Source organism: Cryptosporidium ryanae (genome assembly GCF_009792415.1).
Source record: "Cryptosporidium ryanae isolate 45019 chromosome Unknown contig_28, whole genome shotgun sequence".
Classification (NCBI taxonomy): domain Eukaryota; phylum Apicomplexa; class Conoidasida; order Eucoccidiorida; family Cryptosporidiidae; genus Cryptosporidium; species Cryptosporidium ryanae.
The window spans coordinates 232,780-255,024 of record NW_027125542.1 but is presented as its reverse complement, the minus strand read 5'-3'; the positions used below and the strand labels follow the sequence as shown (position 1 = coordinate 255,024).

At 30.6% G+C, this 22,245-nt stretch overlaps 11 protein-coding genes across 11 annotated transcripts; 5 read left to right on the top strand and 6 right to left on the bottom strand.

Moving 5' to 3' along the window:
* Window positions 1–74: 74 nt before the first annotated feature.
* On the top strand, window positions 75–2,546 carry FG386_001770 (membrane associated adenylyl cyclase with 6 transmembrane regions and an adenylyl cyclase domain; the record flags this gene model as incomplete). Its single annotated transcript, XM_067341163.1, has 1 exon — window positions 75–2,546. One exon carries the CDS (start codon window positions 75–77, stop codon window positions 2,544–2,546), a length of 2,472 nt encoding a protein of 823 aa, XP_067197125.1.
* Window positions 2,547–2,551: 5 nt separating this feature from the next.
* FG386_001769 (uncharacterized protein) lies at window positions 2,552–4,969 on the bottom strand (the record flags this gene model as incomplete). Its single annotated transcript, XM_067341162.1, has 1 exon — window positions 2,552–4,969. One exon carries the CDS (start codon window positions 4,967–4,969, stop codon window positions 2,552–2,554), a length of 2,418 nt encoding a protein of 805 aa, XP_067197124.1.
* Window positions 4,970–5,500: 531 nt separating this feature from the next.
* On the top strand, window positions 5,501–8,176 carry FG386_001768 (DNA replication licensing factor MCM4 like AAA+ ATpase; the record flags this gene model as incomplete). The annotated part of the gene is made up of 1 exon (XM_067341161.1): window positions 5,501–8,176. One exon carries the CDS (start codon window positions 5,501–5,503, stop codon window positions 8,174–8,176), a length of 2,676 nt encoding a protein of 891 aa, XP_067197123.1.
* Window positions 8,177–8,223: 47 nt separating this feature from the next.
* On the bottom strand, window positions 8,224–9,403 carry FG386_001767 (protein with 2 EFh; the record flags this gene model as incomplete). The annotated part of the gene is made up of 2 exons (XM_067341160.1): window positions 8,224–8,291; window positions 8,332–9,403. 2 exons carry the CDS (start codon window positions 9,401–9,403, stop codon window positions 8,224–8,226), a joined length of 1,140 nt encoding a protein of 379 aa, XP_067197122.1.
* A 297-nt stretch (window positions 9,404–9,700) lies between these two features.
* Window positions 9,701–11,923, bottom strand: FG386_001766 (uncharacterized protein; the record flags this gene model as incomplete). Its single annotated transcript, XM_067341159.1, has 1 exon — window positions 9,701–11,923. One exon carries the CDS (start codon window positions 11,921–11,923, stop codon window positions 9,701–9,703), a length of 2,223 nt encoding a protein of 740 aa, XP_067197121.1.
* Window positions 11,924–12,288: 365 nt separating this feature from the next.
* FG386_001764 (uncharacterized protein) lies at window positions 12,289–13,986 on the bottom strand (the record flags this gene model as incomplete). The annotated part of the gene is made up of 1 exon (XM_067341157.1): window positions 12,289–13,986. The coding sequence occupies one exon, from the start codon at window positions 13,984–13,986 to the stop codon at window positions 12,289–12,291; it is 1,698 nt and encodes a 565-aa protein (XP_067197119.1).
* Window positions 13,987–14,061: 75 nt separating this feature from the next.
* On the bottom strand, window positions 14,062–14,835 carry FG386_001763 (uncharacterized protein; the record flags this gene model as incomplete). The annotated part of the gene is made up of 1 exon (XM_067341156.1): window positions 14,062–14,835. One exon carries the CDS (start codon window positions 14,833–14,835, stop codon window positions 14,062–14,064), a length of 774 nt encoding a protein of 257 aa, XP_067197118.1.
* Window positions 14,836–15,157: 322 nt separating this feature from the next.
* On the top strand, window positions 15,158–16,081 carry FG386_001762 (uncharacterized protein; the record flags this gene model as incomplete). The annotated part of the gene is made up of 1 exon (XM_067341155.1): window positions 15,158–16,081. The coding sequence occupies one exon, from the start codon at window positions 15,158–15,160 to the stop codon at window positions 16,079–16,081; it is 924 nt and encodes a 307-aa protein (XP_067197117.1).
* Window positions 16,082–16,402: 321 nt separating this feature from the next.
* On the top strand, window positions 16,403–18,189 carry FG386_001761 (methylase; the record flags this gene model as incomplete). The annotated part of the gene is made up of 2 exons (XM_067341154.1): window positions 16,403–18,143; window positions 18,176–18,189. 2 exons carry the CDS (start codon window positions 16,403–16,405, stop codon window positions 18,187–18,189), a joined length of 1,755 nt encoding a protein of 584 aa, XP_067197116.1.
* A 48-nt stretch (window positions 18,190–18,237) lies between these two features.
* Window positions 18,238–19,709, bottom strand: FG386_001760 (uncharacterized protein; the record flags this gene model as incomplete). The annotated part of the gene is made up of 2 exons (XM_067341153.1): window positions 18,238–18,685; window positions 18,733–19,709. The coding sequence occupies 2 exons, from the start codon at window positions 19,707–19,709 to the stop codon at window positions 18,238–18,240; spliced, it is 1,425 nt and encodes a 474-aa protein (XP_067197115.1).
* Window positions 19,710–20,069: 360 nt separating this feature from the next.
* FG386_001759 (uncharacterized protein) lies at window positions 20,070–22,082 on the top strand (the record flags this gene model as incomplete). The annotated part of the gene is made up of 1 exon (XM_067341152.1): window positions 20,070–22,082. The coding sequence occupies one exon, from the start codon at window positions 20,070–20,072 to the stop codon at window positions 22,080–22,082; it is 2,013 nt and encodes a 670-aa protein (XP_067197114.1).
* Window positions 22,083–22,245: the final 163 nt, after the last annotated feature.

Genomic DNA, 22,245 nt, shown 5'->3' with positions numbered 1-22,245 from the left:
ATAAGACCACTATATTAACAAGAGTCACATATAATATTAATTATATACACTTTCTTTTATAATAATTAAGTAAAATGACATTTATTTCAGAAAAATATAATGAAAAGCTTTTTTTTCTTGACAAAATAATAGGAAGCAAAGTATTGAAAATAATTTTTGGAATATTGACAATGATTACGATGATAATAAATGAAGTTAGATTTTTATTTACTGACTCCAGATCAGATAAAGTTATCTACCCAATACTTGTGTTTCTTGTAATTGCAAGGATAATCGAGATTATACTATATAATATTTCAAAGAAAATATATAATTATACCTTGTTAACATTTGATATTATTGCACTTATAACCCTAATAGCACATTTGATTACATTTCATTCAATAGATTATTCCAATATAAACGTTTCTGAAGAAAATTTTGATAGTTTGTATATTTTCTCACAAATACGTGGATTTGGGGAAGAATTTCAAATACATTTAATATCATCCGTTATTCAATGTATAAGGTTTATTATGATATTTGCAAACACTGATTTATATTTAAAAATTTCAAAATATGTTGAAAAGGAAGACCAGTATATTGATATTAACCAAAGTGAGTATGAGACATCTATGAAAGAAATAGATGAAAATACCAATGAAAATAACATGAATAGCAACTCACTGACACAGTTATTAAATTATAGATTGTTTGTTATTATAATCATCTGCGTATTATTATATCCATTGTTGAGCTGTTCAGTATGGATAAAAATAAACAGCTCTGCCTTTTCTCAAATTAAAAACTTAACTCAACTTTCAATGCTCAGAAACCAATACCCTGGAGATGAAACATGGCCTAATGCGTACATGTTAGAGTTAAGTTATTTCGTATTTGAAAATAGCATTGGCGATTCTTCTAACTGGATGAGGCTAATCGCAATACAAGCGCCCTTTACTCTGAACAATAATCCAACATGTGAAGGATGCCCTAAATCGAATTTGGAAGTGATTACAAATGCAATGTCAATCATCACAAATTCTAAATTTCCAAGTTGGTTTGTTGAGGTCTTGACTCTTCCAGCTCTAACGGAGGGCATTTCATTAATTCCAACAGATAACTTTAATAGTATAAGAAGGCAATCACTAAGACAGTATTCCAGTTATATATGTATGAGGTCTGGTGTTGAAGCCTTTTCCAACTCTTCCAATATTTGTCCTGACAATCTTAAGGAAAAAATAACTGCAGTTTTTGACATGAGTGCGACGATTCAATTTGGTGCAGGTTTAACTATTGGAATCACAATGCTAACATTAATGATGCTCTCTATGTTTGTTTTTGTTTTTCAAGGGTTGTTAGAAAAACATATTTTTAGTATTACTAGAAGAATTAACGGAACACTTATGAAAATTGCTAGAAATCCATTGTTAGCTCTTGAAATGTCACAAAATACGAAAAAAACTAATAACTCAATTAAGAAAAACTCTAATAATATGTTAGAGGAAACATTCTCAAAACTTGGAGCGCTGCTTGCAGTAGGTCTTGGGTCTGCAGGAGCTAACATTATAGTGCAGAATTTAAAGGATAATAAAATTGTCGTAAAATTACCTGGAAAAAAAGTATTTGGGATATTTGGTTTCTGTGATATTCGAAACTTCACAGATATCACTGAGATACTAGGTGAAGATGTTATGCCTTTTGTAAATCAAATTGCAGAAATTTCCCACAGCATTGTTTGTAAATATGGTGGTATTGCAAACAAAAATGTCGGTGATGCATTTTTATTTGTCTGGAAGGACGATAATAGATGGGATGGAATAAAAACATTACTTGCGGACCTTGCAGTCTTATCTTTTATAACAATTATCAAAGAAATATCACATTGTCCACGATTAAAGAGTATATCTTTAAGGAGTGATATACAGGCTAGAATCCCAAATTATGGTTTGAAACTTGGTTTTGGATTGCATTACGGCTGGGCAATTGAAGGTGCAATAGGCTCCGAATACAAAATTGATGCCTCTTATCTATCACCTAATGTAAATCTTTCGTCAAGATTAGAGGAAGCAACTAAACATTATGGAGTTTATATTCTGTTTTCTGGTTCAGTGTTCAACATGCTTTCTTTAAATATGAAACACTTTTGTAGGAAAATAGATTGCGTTACACTTAAAGGAAGCAAAACTCCAATAGATCTCTATACAATTGATATCAATCCGGAACTAAATAAATCAACTGTTTCAATTACAAGAGATATCTCAGAGAAAAATCAAAATGCTATAAATGAAAGAGTATTTTCCAAACTTTTTACAGATGGCAATATTAAAAATATGAGGGGGCATATATTTAATGGATTTAATAGAAGATTTAACCAAGGGCTAAAACACTATTTAGTTGGAAACTGGCAATTTTCAAGACATATTCTTGATAAACTACAGCAAGACTGCAGAAAAAAATGGGGAGAGGTAGATGGGCCAACACAAACTATCTTGAAATTTATGGAAAAAAATAATTTCATAAAACCTGACAATTGGAATGGATATAGAGTTTGGGAAGAAAAATAAAGTTATCAATTTTGAAGTAGTTTTATTAATTCAATGTAACTATGTTTATTTTTAAACAATAATTCAAAATCTTTGTATAATTTGTCTGCATTAATAGAAATAAAAAAGTTGGAAATTGTTTTGCAAGTTAATTCAATCCAAAAATTGACGTCAATTAAATATTGCTCAATAACAGCGTTTGGACCCAATACATTAACTGTTTCAAATGTTTTATTTGCTGTTAGTTTTTGAAGCGATGAAAATTGATTTTTAGATGAAATTATTTGTTGTTCACATATTAAACGAACATTACTGAAAACATCTTCGAGGGTTTTTGATATAAGTTTGAAGTAGAAATCGCACAACTCTTGCAGTGTATTCTTATCTAGGTCATTTATAACTGAATTTATTGCATTAGAAGAGAAAAGTAGAAATATTTCCATAGGTTTTTTTGCATTTTCAACGTAATTGCTAGGCACTCTTCCTGATTTTTCATCGTCACTAGAATTTGATGAAATACTATTAGTTAAACGATGTAAACATGGGATTGTTCTCAACCCAGAATCAAATAAATTTATTATTTGATTATTCAAGTACACACTCGTTTTATCAATAAGAATATTGATTAAATTATTATCAATATGCATGAAAAAACCGTTATTTATAAGATTAATTTCTACAGTTGACTTCATATCAGGGATATCAATGAAGAAATTTTTTGCTTTAAATTCACTCGATACGATATATTCATTATCAACAATATCAATATGATAAAAAATTTCATTTAAAAAGCTCTCTTTAACCCATTTCTTAAGCGAAAAAACATCCAAAACAATGCAACATACATGCTCAGGTTTAATTTTTTTCGACCAAATAAATTTATTATTCTCAGCTCCTTGAGAATTATTCTCATTAGAGTAAACATTTTCAAAACTAATGATATAATCAGCGTAATCATAAAGAAATGAAAGCGAAGTGTATAAACAACGCGAAAATAGTGGAACCATGAATTTAGAGGGTGGTAGTGGAGAGTTGTTTTGAATTGAAGATGTTCCAATTATCCAACGGATCTGACGAATAACCTCAATAGTATACTTTAGCCAATACTTACAACTGTCATAGACATATACTTTGGAAAATTCAACAACTTCATTACGAATATTGATCCTACGATTCAAAATATTTCTGTATAGCAGATTCCAATACTTTCCAAATTTCCATTTTTTAGTGTAATTGTTAATTGATTTGTTACGCCTAAAATAAGTAAGAATCTTAAATTTTGTTTCATCTGATTTTTCAATTGTTAATGAACTAAATTTGTTTTTTGTAATTAAAAATTCTGATCTTTCAACAAATTTAACCAATGAGTTTAATTGATACAAGTATAAGTCCATTGGTGCGGTTGGTGGAATGATTTTGTCTGGTAGTTCTTTCTCAGAAATTTCAAGTATATATAAAACTATTCCATTTATATAAACATCAATAATAAACTCTAAATATTGATCTTTTCCACTAATAATTATCGAGAACACCATATTTTCTATAAGAGAAAGAATAATACTATCATCAAAAACTTCAAGCAAGTGAAGAATAAAATTAGAAAATCCAAGTTTATCATCTTCAAATTTCTTTATATTCAAAACCATAATTTTTGAGTTCAAGTAATCTTTTATTTTTAAAATAAAACTATTTTTTAACTCTAATAGAAAAATGCACTGAAATAAAATTGAAAAATTGTAATGTGAATCTTCCTTTCCATATGAAGAGTCATTCTTTACCAAAAACAATTTTTCAGATGCAAATAAGACTATTTCACTTAATTCAGCAACGAAACTTTCACAAAATGTTAAGCACCTTTTAATATTATCTGTCTTTGTGATACTTTCTGGAATATACTCTTCCAAAGTTACATTTGAAAAATATTCAAATGCCAGTTTTAATTTATTCACCTTAATTATGCAGTGATGAACTACTCTTATTGCATGCAATGATATTGTTGATCTGTTTTTTCTGAATAATTTCATTGTGTTTCCTAGAATTTCTTTACATCTATTTATTTCTATTTCACACTTTTTAAGTAAAAATAACTCCATTTTTTGTATCAAAAATTGCGAGTGTTTATTGGCTTTGCCTAAAATACTATTAGAGTAAGTTTCAACAATTAGTGACACATCATTTATATTGCAATCAATGTTCTCTTGAAACTGTTTAATGCTTGGCAAGAAGCTATCTATCAATGGAAGCATCTCTGTTGATATTGAGGAATAATCATAATAGGCAGTATTTAGTAAATGCATCATTGACTCGTTTTCTTCAAGTAACATTGAATTCAATATTTCGTGAAGTCTTTTAATCTCAATTTCTCTTCTGTAATTTTCAACCAATGTTTCAGTACTTTTGGAAACATCAAGTTTTATTACATCCAAATGTTTTCCTTTGCCCATTTTTTAAGAATAGCTTTATGAAGTACCAATTAGGTTTCCTCCTTATTTATTTATTTGCACCACTTAGACGCTCAAATATTTGTTTAAGTTAGTATAATAAATACGACCAATAATTTTAAATGTAATAGTGAAGCAAACAAATGGTCAATAAATATTCTATTCATGGGTTTTAAAATGAAACTTATATAAACAGGTCATTTATGCGGGAATGAAGTACAAATAGGAATACAAAATGTTTAATATATATATGAGATTTAAAGTAAAAATTAGATTAAACTCTATTAAAGAGCAAGATTAAATTAACCAACTAAGTTCATGACTTACTTTTCAGTTTTATTATTCATTATTTATATATAAAACAAAATCTCTTGAAACTCTTATTGGCGGCTTTGGGAGGTGGGCACAACCCCACAGTAAAATACTTACTTTAAGGAAATTTTAAAATCTTTGTATAAATACACTGTAGTTGTATACAAAATATTTTTTTATTGTGAAACAATTGCATTTTTTACATTTCTCCTTCTTATCAATATGGAAGATGGTAATAGCATATCAAACAGTGATGTCAACGCCTTTGAAGGCTCTTTTATCGCGGCGAATGATGGTTACTCGCAAATAGATGGAAGTTCGATAGGTCAAACAGCAAAAACATTTAGAAGCATCGAAAGGCTTTCGAGAACAGATCTGGGAGATACTGCTAGATTAAGAAGAGGCGAATTACTTGCTATTCAATCTAATACATCTGGAAATTATTCAGATATTGTTAGAAATATTGACAATATAGAGCTTGGAGGTGAGGTTGAATTTAAGGAGTTATTCTCAACATTTTTAAAGACCTACGTTGCAAAGGATGGTGATTCAATACTTGAATACTCTAAATTAAATGAGCCACACTCTCATGGTGATAGTTGTTCTACTTATATGGGTTTGCTGAGAAAGCTTTTAGAAGCACAGTTGACAGTTGAAGGTGAAAATAGTAATAAGAACGATGATTCTTCCTCATCTATTTACAGTTTTGATATAAGTTTAAGGCACATTGAAGATTTTAATAAGGAATTGTACTACACAATTGTCTCTTTACCAAGCGACTCAATTGTCTTTATGGACGAAGTGATTGAATCAGAAATTGAATCCATTCTTGGGGAAGAATATTTCAAAGAGTTTGCGCTTCCAAAGGTCAGAGTTTTCGATAATATTAAAATATGTAATATGAGGGAAGTGAATCCTTCAGATATTGAACAACTCATAAGTATTCGTGGAATTGTTATTCGTTGTTCAGACATAATTCCTGAAATGCAAAAGGCTGTATTTAGATGTACACACACATATCACGTCAATGGTGTAAGTACAAATTGTGATCATCGTGAATATCGTCTCTTAATAGGTGGAGAAATTGAAGAACCTACACTATGCCCTGTATGTAATAGCAAATACTCCTTTGAATTAGTACATAATCTCTGTCAATTTTCCAACAAACAAATAATAAAAATACAGGAGCTTCCAGATACAATACCACCTGGTGAAACTCCAAGCACCATTTTGGGATTTGTTTATGATGAAATGGTTGATTCTTGTCGTCCAGGAGATAGAATTGAACTTAATGGAATTGTCAAAACTTCTGGTATTAGGTTGGCATCGAGAATGAGACTAATAAAATCTGTTTTTAGAACATACATTGACATTTTGCACGTAAATAGGAATACTTCAAGTATGTTGTACTCTGTAGTTGGGAATTCAATTCAAGAACTGCATCAAGACAATGAGAATGGAATATTATGTGTTGATAAGAAGAATTCTGAAAGAGAAACCCTTTTTACCAAGGAAATGATTTCAAAGTTCAAGGAAATGTCAAGGGATCCACTTTTATACGAAAAACTTGCAAGATCTATTGCACCAAGTATTTGGGAAAATGATGACGTAAAAAAGGGTTTACTGTGTCAACTCTTCGGAGGTAGCAAAAAAAATTTATTGAAAGCTGCATCGGAAATTATTTCAACTGATGAGGGCACATCTCCACAGACAGAAATCAAAACTGAAGAAAAGTTTAACGGAAATAGTTCATTGAATAGAAGCGAAATAAACATTCTTCTTTGTGGTGATCCTAGTACCGCTAAGTCACAACTTTTGCAATATATTCACAAACTCGCACCAAGAGGTTATTATATAAGTGGTAAAGGTAGTTCTGCAGTTGGTTTGACTGCATATATTACAAAAGATCCGGAGACCAAAGAAATTGTATTAGAGAGTGGGGCATTAGTATTGAGTGACAGAGGAATCTGTTGTATTGATGAATTTGATAAAATGGACGACTCTTCTAGAAGCATTTTACACGAGGCAATGGAGCAACAAACAGTTAGTATTGCAAAAGCCGGTATAATCTGTTCTTTAAATGCACGAGTCGCAGTATTGGCGTCGGCTAATCCTATTTCTAGTAGGTACGATCCCTTCAGAAGTGTAGTAGAAAATATAAACCTCCCACCATCTCTAATGTCAAGATTTGATTTAATATATCTTATGCTTGATAAACAAAACGAAGAATCTGATAAAAAACTTGCTGAACACTTGTGTTCTCTATATACTATAAACGAAAACAATAATTCAACTGCTAGATCACAAGACATAATTGAAAGGTCAACTCTTTCTAGATATATAACATTTTGTCGTCAGTATTGCAACCCAAAATTGTCAACTGAGGCTTGTAATAGACTTATACAAAGTTATATCTCAATGAGAAGACAGGGCTCAAACTCTGGTAATCATAAACAGAAGACAATCACTGCGACACCAAGGCAACTAGAGAGTCTAATACGTATTTCTGAGGCTTTAGCCAAAATAGAACTGAATGAATGGGTACAAGAGACTCACGTTGATGAAGCTGTAAGATTGATGATGTCTGCGACATATAGTGCATTAATTGACCCAACAACAGGATTGATAAATATGGAGCAACTCACAGTTGGGTTTGGAGGAAGAGAGAGATTGCTACAAGGAAAAATAAGTAAATTAATTTTAGAAGTACTTCTTGATAGTAAAGAGGGACTTTCAAAGGAGGAGCTGTTAGATAAAATTCAAAGTTTACTAATTACAAATAAGCAATTCGATTATAATTTATATGAAATTAAAAGAGATTTTGAAGTTTGTTTAGATTCACTGATTATTGATGGTGGAATTAGAAAAATCTCGGGACAGAAATACAAAATACTATGAACTAAAATTTTTCGTTTTAGAAGGAAATTTTACCCAGTTTTTACAATCTACCTTGGGAAAGCTATTTGATTGATTGCCAGGTATACCGTCTTCTCTAGTTTCTTCATGACTTCGCCTTGTAAAATTTAAAGGTGATTCACACTTTTTCTTCGTACCAAAACTGGAGATCAAAATGTTTGCTTCTTTAAGAAACTTAATATCTTCCCAGAGATTATCTATCAATGCTTGATTACTAATATATTTGTTATATATCTTGCTTATTTTGATCAGGAGATTCTTGTGATCCATTGCTAACCTCAGTTTTTTTCTATTCAAACTTTGAATAAGTTCGCTGTCAACTTTCTTCAAACTTGAAACTACATCTTGTATTTTTGCTAGATCTGAAAGCTCACATTCAAGTGAATCAATGTCTAGATTAGATTCATGTGTTAATTTCACATTTTTGTGATCCTCGTTAGATTTCTGTTCACTAGGAGTTTCAGCAATATCATCTTTTGTTCTACTACAATAGTTATACCTCAGGACATTATTCAAAAGTAGTATAATACTCTCTAAAGGAACTCCATCATTCATTTTTATATTGTGTTTTTTACTTACTTCTATGAGTGCATTAAAAACTACGAATTCCATTGTTGAAAGTTTTCCATCGTTATCTATATCAGAACAGTTCCAAATTTCTCTTAACTTATCTCTTGGAATATCAGAGTTAATAAATAAATTAAAAATGTCTGACCCATCAACAAGGTCTTTATTTTCAACATCCAGCTGTCTGAACGCCTTAACTGTTTTTGAGATAAATAATTCATCAGAAAAATAAGAATCTAGTATACTTCTTAAACTAAACTGAATGTTTTTGTTGAATTGCCTGAGGAAAAGCTCAATATTAAAACACGCTAACCTTTTTGGAACTTCAGTAACCAACTCCTGAGTAGGAAAAATACCTTGATTTTGACAAAATGAAATCAACCTGCATGCCCTACCAAATTCATAAAATGATAGTAAACCCTCATTCTTAGAATCTACTATTCGCCATATTTCGTGAAGGACTTGATTCGGTAATCCAGAAGTTTTCAAAAAAAGTGCAGTTTTAATGCCTATTTTCGGAATATCATTATTTTCACTAAAAAGTTCTTCTTCAATAAAACTTTCCTCGTAATTATGAATAATAGAGTACCATGTCTTATAGCAGGTTTCCTCTTCCTCAGTAAAAAACATGTTATTTCTCATGTCTGAAACAAAAATATATCTATTAGAGGTCCATCTACATAAAATAAAAAAACACTCTGATATTACTTTGCTTTATCACATCTGCTAATACTCATTCAAATAAACATGTATATATAAATTATATAGTAAACATTTTTCGAATAAATACATGTATTCATCAACTATATTTGCTCTTCCCCTCACTTTACGCGTTTATGAGCGCAGTAAAAAAACCACTTTAAAAAGGTATTTGAGCAAACTTTGTTAAAAAGTTCCTTTATAATATTCATATTTAAACTTTAAAGCATTATTTTTGCGCTAGTCTATTTTATTAATAATATTTTCAATCTCATCTGATTCTATGTTTATCTCTTCATCAGTTTCCTCAAAGTATGTTTCACACTGATCCAAAAACTCCTTACTAAAATATAGATTGTTTTCTGTAATATTCTTTCTCGAATTTAATCCTGAACTTCTTTCCGATATCAATGTAATAATTTGTGACAGTTCTTTTATGCAAATACATCTATCTAACAGAAAAATATTTTTCCAGTGGTCCATAAATTTGTATTGGTTGGATGCAATCCAACCACATATTTCAAAGTGTGGAGATGGAATATACCTTCTACGTGAAACGCATGTCCAGTTGTATGTTGATACATCAGAAATTATTGCTAAACATGAAATTAGGGAAGAACCAATACTATATATAGTATCCTTTTTATCCATATCTATGAAACTGCTCACTTTTGAAATTTTTACTTCTGATTCACTTTTAATAGACTGTGTAATTGTCATTTGACAACAAGTTTGAAATAAGTCTGTGAACAAGTTTAAAACGTCAGAAATTCCTTTTCTAATGAAATTAAATGAATTTTTACTCTTTATTTCATTCACACTTTTTTTGTTGAACAAATATCGTATATATATAGGCACTAACAATATAAGGAATGTTTTAGTTTCAGAAAGAATTGTAATTATCTGTTCGAAAGAAAACACAATACTTCTTAAAAGTTCAGATTTTTTTTCCCATTCCACTATTAATTTTTTTATTATTAGCTCAAATGTTGGACAAATTATTTCAAGAATTTGAGATAAATTTGAATTATAGTTTATCGGAAAATCAAATTTATGTAATATAATTGAGGTGATGCAACTTGCAATCAATTTTGCATTATCTGATAGAGAAATAATTTCAAATATTTCTTCAGATACATGATCTATTTTACTCAAAGAGGCTTCCTCATTGTAAACTTGTTTTGAAATTCTCAGTTTTATGAAACTCCTATTCATAGATTCGGAATAATTTTCAATGACTGAACTTTCACATTTAAATTTGGTATACTTTGGGAATATTTTCATTAAACTAATCATAACCTTTGAAAAATTGTCTGAGTCTAAAGTCTTGATTATATGCTGGAGCATTATCAAATATGTCTTTTTATATCCAAATATCTTATCTATAATATCTTCGTTAAGTGTGGAATAATCTTCTGTTTTTTGTAAAGAAGAAATTAGATTGATTATTATGTTTAATGCCTCATTTTTCATGAAAGACTCAAATAAAGTTTGAAATAGTGGAATAGTTTCTTGAATAATTAATTCATCTTTTTTTGTGCATATTTTTTGAATTTTCCTACAGTTCTCACAGTATTTACAGGAACAGCGAATGTAAACATCCCCATTATTTTGAGATAATAATAGTTTTTGAAGACCTATTTGAGTTAAAGAAGGTATCAGATATTTATTCAGACCTTTGTTTACACCAATTATAGGTATGTGTGCTATTATTTGTATGAGTACAATTGCGCATTCTCTAAATTGTGTTATCTGTGAGCTACTATCATCTTTTTTTTCTGAAACTATATCCACAATATTTGAAGTAATCATTTCTGATAACAAAGTCATTATACCCCATGTAGAACTATCAGCTAGAACTTTAATCATATTTGGTACTACTCTATGTCCGGGACAGCTTCTTATTACAACTTCAATATTTTTTAAAGTCATTAATAGAAGTGATGGGCCTTCATTGCTTTGATATTTATTAAACGAATTTATCGCACAGTAAAGAAATTTGAAGTGTGATTGAAGAAATGTACTAATATACTCCAATTCATGTGATTTCCAATTTACATCGACGTAGTATCTGTGCCTTTCTGTGAGAAAATATACTAACAGTGATATCTCACCGATTTCCTCATCAAATGACTGTATTGTAAATGTAGAGATCAGTGAAAACTGTTCAATTATTAATCTTGGTATCTCCATTTCTTGGTCATTTAGGACATTATCTGCACCTGAATTCATTTCACTTATCCCCTTAATTGAAAGAAGTTCGCAACAACATTGAAATGCACCACTATAAAAAAACTCTTCAATTAATTCATAGTCATTACAAATTGAAAATAGAAGTTCACTTATTATTTTGTAGGAGCTCGCGTAATTTTTCCTATTCTTCTCGTCTCTGCATTTTTCCACAATTGATACCATGTAATCAAATCTAGGACCCCTACACTGTTTTTCATAAACACCAGGCATCTTTTCAAATACAAAAAAGCGACTATTTAGATTTTATTATTGTGAATAATTTATCTATTACCTTAATTTGTTAGACACAGCACAAATGTGAATAATTTCCCACATTTAAATGCAACACTGCACTATTTGCCTCGAATTGGTTTGTGGCGCAAGAGACATAATTTCATTTATTCAATAAGTAATTTATTACCTAAACAAAATTAATAATTATACGTTGAACTACTAAATCCAATATATAAGAATAACCTCAATAGCATTTACACTTATCCTTAAATTGAACAAAATAAATTATGTAATTTTTTTCTATAGAAAAATACCAGGAAAGAATAACTTTATATTAGACACACTTATGCTAACAAATAAAACTAAAGAGATATTTTTTTAATTGACTTAAACTTTTTTATCATATCTGTAATTCTTGTTTTTACCTTTTCAAATTTAATACGATGAGTTTGATTTTCTGCCCTTACTATGTTACTTCTTTGATAAATGTAAAACAATTCACCCTTTATCTGTATTAATTCGTTTTCAAGCTGCCCTAAAGATAATCTTTGAGAAGGAACAAAATTTAAGCACGCCCATAACAATTTGTGTATTCTATTTAATAATTGATCTGATTGAACAGTAGAAGGAAGAAATTGTACATTATCTGGCAAAATGTCTAATACAGTGTGATTTCTTCTCCCCGTTAGAGTATTCATTACGTTTTCTTCCTTAACCCTCCCAAAAACAGGCATAACGTCCCCACACGAATTCCATTCACACAAATTATCAACAAAATGTAACTTATCACCGTCACAAGCAAACATCAAATCTTTTCCACCAATTACTTCAGAAATAAGCAAACCAATTGAAAACACGACGGAAGGAGCACCTATATTTACAATAAAATCTACGTCTTTATTTATTATCATTTCTACAATATTCTCGTTGAATGATTGATTCTTTAAAAATTCACTTTTATTCTCGATCTTAATATCACCTGAGAATATCATTGGTTTCCACTTATTTCTTATTCTTGTTGACAAGGCATCCTTCAGAGTGCTAATACTGAAACAGTCATAAATGGTGTGGTTCTTCTTTGAATCAGAATTATTCTTTCTAGAAAGTTTTATTAAACTATTTGTAAAATAAGAAATAGCTATTTCCGGAGTCAAATATTTGTTCGTTGAAATGTTTTTTTGAATTGGAAGTAATTTGTAATCACTAGGTCTTAAAGTTGAGTACTCAATTGTATCTAATTTAGTTTCCTCACCAATATCAGTTATTATAAGATTTTCAAAATAAATAGCTCCCGTATCAGGTGATTTAGCGATCTCAAATAAAATGCAATCTGTAGAGAAGAATATAGGAAGGTACAAATTTGAATTGAATATCCTTCTAGTAATAGAAACCAGCTGAATTATTAATGTTAATAAGACAATTAGTTGAGGTAATTCAGAATTTGTAATTAATTTAGAGTTTTTGTAACAAGAATAAGAGATCAGCACCGAAGTAAAAGTTCTTTTTAAGGGCATTTCAATCCCAAGAGCAGAATAAACTCCATTTTTCCCTATAATGACACAATCACCAAACCATAATACCTTAATTGATTTCCAAAAAATCTCTTTGTCCGAATTTAAAGGATTAGAAAATTCCAAATCAATTACTTTACACTTCGAGGAATCGGAGTCATGAAATTCTCCTAAAAAAAAATTATTTGACGCTTCTATCATATTCAACTGCCTTCTAAGCAATTCAAAACCAAGGTTTTTCAAGTCATTGTTTAGAATCGACAAAAGGACAATAAAAGGATACTCTTCAGGAATCAGACGAATACTTTCATTCGATACATCAATTCCTTTTTCAGCAGTAAATTTAAATTCGCCAGTTATTACACATTCCCTCCCCTCCCAACACTCTAATTCATCGTCAAAAAAGTACGGACTGTTGTACCCCCTCAATTTTGATAGTAAACAAATATACTTTGGAACACCCGAGTTAATTTTCAAAATCATACCTTCTTCATAAACCTTCCTCAAAGAGAGCAGAGCTCTCAACTCTACTATTTGATTTGCCTGCATACTCCTTTTCTTTTTAATGAATACAATAAATTTTAGGTAAAATTATGCATGCATTTAGAGAAAATTCGAGGATTGTCAAGCGGGAATAATTATAGAGTCAACGATTAATTTTACCAATTCATTGCTGTATATGTTAGAAGTGTTGTTCATAAGTTCAATACCATGCTCTATATCAATACAAAGAAGGAACATACTAGAATCTATAACACCTTTATCATTTCCACTCGATAATATTACTCCATTTGAAGATACAAAAAACTCAATACCATTTTTAGAGAAATTGGGGTTTGTAATATCAATGAATATGACGACATTACTAGACGGCCTAATACCTGCCTGGAATTTATAGTCACATAACTTATTAATTACCTGATCTAATTTCATATTTAAATCTATATCTTTATACCTTTGGTGTTTATTCACTATTTTAAAATTTGATGCAGAGAAGAAATGTATATGAGACCTACTCATTTTACTTAACCCTGTATTCTTTATATTCTCCCATTTAGATAACTTTGTTCCATGCATAACAATTTTTTCTTTCATTTTTTTTAGAGATTTCGAATCAACTTTTGAAAGTAATTTTTCACTTTCTATAAATGAGAGGGAATGGCCTTGATTTGCTCTAATAAACAACTTCCCATCTTCATTAACTAATTTAAATCTACTCTTTTCATCGTTATCAACAATATTAATCAGTTCTTTAAGAGATAGATTGTCAAACTTTTCTAAAACATCTTCTACTAGAGCAAATCCATCTGTCCTAATTTTCACTCCTGTTGCATTTGGATCACCATGTCTAAGAATCCATGTTAATTTTTTGGAGTTCTTTATATTTGACTTTTTCATGTAAATATGTCAAATGGAAGGTAATTTTTATACCTCGATTCATTTAAATTCACAAAAAAAAGGACGGAATAAATAATGAAATCATGATGGGTTTTCACTTATAGGCGCAAATTCAATAGGGTACTCATTTAAAGACAAAAATTACACCACACATTTTTAAATATTAAAGTAAGAATATTGGCGCTGGAATAATTAGTTTATTATTGAAATATAATGTAATTGACTTGCGGAGTAAATATAACAAAGTAAATTGATCATTTATCTCACTTTACAGTTCTTGATTATACAAATTTTCTAAACCTGACAATTTGGATATTATCTCATGGAATCGTTATCAACTGAATCCCAAGATGGTTCGATAATACGTATATACGTGAAAAAAAGGAGTGGAAAGCACCTAGCAGTACTTAATATTAATAAGGATGCAACAGCTTCTGATCTAAAGTCCCAATTTTATAGAGAGTTTCACTATTACCCAGAAAGACAGTGGTTTAATGTGGGGAGCCCAAATGGTGAAGTACTTAAAGACGGTGAACTTTCTTCTTATGGAATAGGAGACGGGACTACTTTGTACTTTAAGGATTTAGGAGTTCAAATATCTTGGAGATTGGTTTTTTTTATTGAGTACTTAGGACCTATTTTGATACTTCCCGTCTTTTACTTCTTCCCAGCACTTGTTTATGGTGAGCAAGCTCCACCGAAAAGTCTTTCGCAGAAGCTTTCATTTGGACTTGCAGTTTCTCATTATATTAAGAGGGAAATTGAAACTTGTTTTGTTCACAGATTTTCAAATGCTACTATGCCAATAATCAGGCTCCCCATTAATTGTTTACACTATTGGTTTATTTTTGGGGTAGCTGTTGGATATTACCTATTCCACCCAAGATACACCCCTCCACCGTTTTCAGATTTGATTTTATATCTAATTACATTTTTGATGTGTGTGTTTGAATTTCTAAACTTTAGTTCCCATCTTGTATTGAGAAAACTCAGAGATCGCGGGACCAAAAAGAGAGGTATACCATATGGCTCAGGGTTTGACTACATATCATGTGCTAATTATTTTTGGGAAACCCTTGCGTGGGTTTCTTTCAGTTTTATTGCTAATTGTACAACATGTTGGTTTTATACATTTGTGGCCTTCGCACAGATGACTCAATGGGCTTTAAAGAAACACAGAAACTATCACAGAGAGTTTGGCTTTTATCCAAAGGAAAGAAAGGCTATCATTCCATTTTTGTTGTAGTTATTTTTAAAAATTTACTCCAAATATATATTTTTAAATTGCGTTCTATGCCTATATAGCTCTAGAAAAAAAAATCAGAGACTCTTATTTGTTAAACAAAAATAGACTAAATATATAATTTAACTGTAATATATATGACAAACTAAAACTCTTCTTGAATTCATTTAATGAATTAAGACCATAAAGTTTTTTTTTCTATTATGAAATTAGTATTTTAAATCATTTATTTAGACAAAATGGTCTCGGCGGTACAAAAAATTCGTCATCTTATTTTCAACTATTGACTTCTAGATTCTTCTTTTTTTGAGAATACAAATCTTCATGAGAAAGAGAAAAAGAGATCTGGTGTCTGGACTTAGAATTACTGAGTTTGATTCAGAATATGATAATGATGTTTCAATTTATCTAAATAGTCTATATACTGGAAACAAGTTATCGATTATTGAAGGGACTGTTTTATCGTGGCTTGAATTATTTAATGATACTTCTCTTAAGACTGAAATTAATGAAAGTGACTTAAATAATTTTAAATATTCCAATACTTATCGTGCAATTATTATCAATAAAAGAAAAACAAATTTGCCCATAAGATATTCGAACTCGCCGCGATCAGAAATAATAAATATATGTTCAGGGTCTCTTTATTCGGTCTCTAGAAGATTCCCTTGTACACCTTTGAACAAAAAACATGAAAAGTTTGATAAGGTGAAAATAACAATTGAGGACAATATTAAAGAGAGTACTAAATTGGAAGACGCTCTTTTTAATACTAATAATAATTTTGGCAAATCAATAGATAAGTTTAATATATTGAGCGTGAAAAAAAGAAAGAAGGAGATAAAATGTAACTTGGAATATATAAGCAAGAATATATCAATTTTCCCGGGAAACACAGGTAGAGAATACGTTGTTTTCCAGAGGTATGATGAGGGAATTATTTTAGACGAAGACGCAATTATGGATGCAACTCCTGAAATACTTGCACAACATATTGCCAGGAGACTTAGATGTTGTACAGTGTTAGATGCATGCAGTGGAGTTGGTGGAAACACTATCGCATTTTCTCAGCACTGTAAGTTTGTGGTATCAGTTGAAAAATCAAACTCAAGGTCTATGATAAATAAGCATAACTCACAGATATATGGGTTATACGGTTCTACTCCGAATTTAAAGAATGTAAATACTGCAAATTATCATTTTGATCCTAGTTTAATTAGGGAAATGGGTTCTCCAGAGCTTCATTTTAATAAGAAGCATGTCATTTCTAATGATTACAATTTGCACATGTACTTTGATCCGAATAGCAATATTGTTTTTATTAACGGCAATATTATGGAATTTTGTAGTTGGTATTCAATTAAGATTCAGGAAAATGAATCAATACAAATTAATAACAATTGTTTTACAAAACTTAACGAGGTTTTCAGAGGATTTAAAACTTTTGAATGGGCCTTTGCGTCACCCCCCTGGGGTGGTTATTCATATAACTACTATAGGGAATTCAGTTTGGATTCCTGTAAATCTTTAAATTACAAAGACTTATTAATTAGAATTTCCTCCATAGCTGATAATGTAGCTCTATTTTTACCAAGAAATTCAAATATAACTGAATTCATTGCTTTTATGTCCATACTTGGTTTTAATGCAATTGAAATAGAAGAGGTGAATGATACAAGATATAATTACACGCTAGGTCTTTTATTATATTGTAATAAAATACAAGACAATTTCAGACCTTGGTATTTGTTCGGCCAGGAATTAATAAATTTAAATGATCAAATAATTGATAAACTTGCTATTTTCATAAAATATAGTTTTAATTCTGATTCACCTAAAGGTGTGAAAATAACTGACTCTAAATACAACAATAAACTTGCATTATTTTGCAAAGATTTACTTGTAAAGTGTTTATTTCCCGATAAAATTGAAAATAAACCTATGAAAATTGGCCTTGGGAAAATAACGGTTTTAACTTATTTAATAAACTATGTGTTATACAGAGGGGATGATATGAAATCAATTCTACTAGATTATTGTTCGGGCATATTCACTCTTAAAGAAGGTGTGTTGGTGCAAATGTCCTCAAAATACCAGCAAATTATAAATAAATACTGCAAAAAAATAAATATAGTAGCTAACAAATTAAAAAAAGAATTTCAGTTTTCTTCCCCCGAATAGTTTTCTACTTTCATGTCAGAAATACCTAGAGCTTCGTTTTGATATTCATTGCGTTGGTATTTCTCAGTTTTAAGTTGTAGGTCACCCTGCACAAACTCCCCGTTTACTATTCTCTTTCCAATAAAACTATGATCAGCAGGATCATCCATAATTAACATAAATTTCTTTTTTTCTAGCATGACCTGCAAACTATCAATAACTTTTTTAAATCCGCTCTTTTGATCGTCTGTTGAAGAGTCACCTTGAAAAGTATAACAATCCTTTAAGGAATCGATGATTTTGACAATTAAGCCTTCTATTGTTGTAAAGAGCGAACCTAGTGTTCCCATTCCCATTTCAAATTCAATCTCGGGAAATTCTAGAGATGCAGTATCGCTTTTCAATATATCTCTATTCAAGTCTAAATCATTCTCTACATTTAATAACCTAAAGGATTTTAAGTTTTTTTTATTATTAATAGAATTTAAACTTACCATTTTTTAGCAAGTTCTCCATATGAACCCGATGGTTTTAATTCATTTGTCTTTATACCGCAAAAATCACAGGTAAATGACATAATTAAACAACGTCTAAAGCCAGGTATATCTATTTCGCAGACGTTACTTTCTCCTATATTTCCGCAATTCGGACAAGTAACATCAAACTTAATTCGTTCATCATTATTATCAAGTTCATCCTGCTCTTCAATGCTTTTATTAAGGTCCAAATAACGTGGAACAAGATGTTCTGGAATATCTGCCCCTTTCTTATACTTTGCATTTTCATTATTTGTTTTCTGTTGGTATGTTGAAATTCTGTTTTTTGAGTCATCTTCAAGATTTTTTACTCCATAATAACCCATTTCCTCCAATTGCTCCTTTGTGCGATCATATAATATCCTTTTCATGTTGTGGTCTGGAAGTGGTGCATTTGGATTTTGAATAAAACTATTACCACTAGGATCATCTAACTTTATGGTAAAAGGAAGCCCTTTACCATCAATATACCCTTTCAAAGAATTAATTAATTTCTGCACCTTGTCTCCAACTTCTCTGTTTTCTGCAAGTCTTGCTTCTTGGTTTAGTGAAAGACCACTAATTGCTTTTAAAATAATCCCTTCTATTGTAGATATTACTCCCTTTTGCGTAGAAGGAGGAATATCAAATTCCAAATCCTTAATTGAAAATGTTGCGAACTCCGACTTAACCACTTGCCTGTTTAGATCTGTAACCGATGTAACTAGCAATTCAATGCACTCCCCTTTATCTTGTAAAATCCCACCAGATTGAATTTCATTGTTTTTCCACCCGCAGTGAAAACACTCAAATGACATTAAAACAACTTCTCGAAACTGGGGGATTGTTGTAAGTAAAAGTCTAGTTACCCCTTCATCATGACAATTCATACACAAAGACTTTATTGTGGTTAATCCCGTTTCATCATCTCTCACATATTCAGAGTTTTGACTCATTTATATAAATTTTATCAACTGCAACCTGATTCTAATATAATAACCCAATGCAGAGCTGAGACGATACGCGCTCAGTTGCCTTTTCAGGTCTTTTATAAGAATTTTCTGTAAGACAAAGTAAAAAAACAAAAGTAGAATAAAATAAATAAAAGCATTAATAGATTTAAATTTGTAGTTTTATAACACAAACTATAAGTGTGTTTATTTCATAAAAACTACAGATTTTCATCACTGGAACTATAATCATAGTTAGTCAAATAAACCTGTCTCGTATTTAACCAAAGCTTATTTTGTTTGCACAAATTTCTGTTGTTTATAAACTCTTTAACTGCAACTTTCAATAGTTATAATTAATTAAAGATGGAAATTCCCTTCCAAATATCCACTGGTCAACTAGAAGAAGTTGAAGATGATGTTAACACTGCAGTTGCAGTTGCAGTAGCAACGAACAGAAACGTGTTGATGGAAATAGATGAAAATGAAGAAGAAGAAACACCGATCTCTCATTCTGCAATAATAGATACACAGAACTCAGTAAATCAAGCATTTGTGTCTGACAGTCGTGTTCCTGATGATGTACAACTATTTTTAATTAACCTCTGTGATTCAATTGCAACGTGTGATGTTGAAAAAATTCGTTATTATCGTGAGAACGTTTATAGTTCACTGACATTTAAGTATTACATGAAAACAAGATGGCCAAATGTTTCTACATTTGAGAACTTATTTGAGAATTCTGGTTCGAACAAAGAATTGGCAAAACTTTTATATTTGGAACTTTATTATCGTCATGTTTTTGCAAAATTTCCCAATCACGTAAAATGGCAAGATAGAGTCTCATCTTGGAAGAATTATATTGCTCTTTTTTGTTATTTACTTAGCAGACCAAACTTTCAAAAAGGTTCAAGTTCAACTGAATTGCCTAAGACTCTTGCTGAATATTTCGAGAGTAATTTGAACACAAAATTTGAAGATTCTAAAGATGTTTCACTTCCATCTGAAACTATTCATGGAATAGTAGATGAATTTATTTATCAATTTCAAGATACTTGTAGATATAGAACAAGGATCTTTCATGTAATAACAAATAACGATCAACCACAAAATGATAATAGAAATATTAAAGTTGATCAGGATGTATGGAGATGTGACATAATTCTATTAATACTTCAATCATTTGTTGATTTAAGTGAAATTCGTTCGTTACTTTCAGAAAATGTGAATTCTCAGTCCGATCAGCTACAATCAGTAAGTTCTACAGGTACCTTCCCAATTCAATTACAGCTTGGCTATTTTTCACTGTATGGATTACTTCGTCTTCACACTTTACTTGGGAATTATTACACTGCAATTGAGATATCAAACGACATTGATAATCAATTGTTTAGGGGCTTATTGTGGAAGACTCCTGCATATGTTTCTTATTTGTATTATTTAGGGTACTCCTATCTAATGTTACAGCGATACATAGATGCAATTAGAATATTCCAGCAGAGCACTGTCAATTTCTCATCAAACAATGTTAGCCCTGGTAATAATACAAATCACTCCTCCTCCCCTTATCAACATGATTCTGTTGGAAAATTCGTCGACAGGATGTCTTGGCTAATGCTTTTTTGCCAACTACTCTCATATGGAAGTAATTCTGGTTTCATTAGAATGGAGGAATCCTTATCACACCAGAATGATAGAAAATCTCAAGCTTCATTCATGCCATTTGGTCCAGATATCTCAAATTGGAAGGAACTGTTCTCTAAAGTATCTCCTAGATTTGTGTCACCTTCAATTCCTGTAAATTCAAAGGAACAATTAATTAAAGTTGATCAAAATGAGTCTCAACAACGCCAAATACAAACATTTTCTCCATTGGTTCATCTCTACGAGCTTACTTCCATGATTAAGTCCTTCACCAAGTTATACAACAACCTCAATGTTGATACTCTTGCTAATTTGATGCACATTGCGAAGAAGAATGGAAATTTAAGGTTGCGTGACAGCAGAAACTACCAAGGTAATGAAGTAAATATTGAACATATTTCAGCGAGTATAATACTTAATTCAAATAATATTGAAACACAGGACCCCTCTGAAATTGCAAGGTCAAAAATAATTGCAATAAAAAGTAGATCAGGCCGTCAAAGAATATGGAAAACCGGTGAAAACCTACTTTACGGAGACCTGATTTCTTTGAATGGGGACATCGACTTGCTACTAGATTTGGACACAATCCGCATCACTGAAGGAAAACAAACAGACAAGTTTTTCGGTGACGTCTTTGCAAAACAGATCCTCAAATCTCGCAACCTATTAAGGCACATTGATTCATTGACTAGTAAAGTTTCAGACGTCTCATCAAGGAAAGAAAAGGTCTAAGCTACCGATTTTTATCGTTGCTTATCTAAACAGTTGTTAGCTCAAATAAAGTAGTTCAGGATAATTTTAGTCTATTTTCAATTTTTTTGTATAAATATGTGTAAATCACAGAACAAGAAAAATTAAAACTAATGTCACTATAGTACCTTAGTAGAGAATGCGA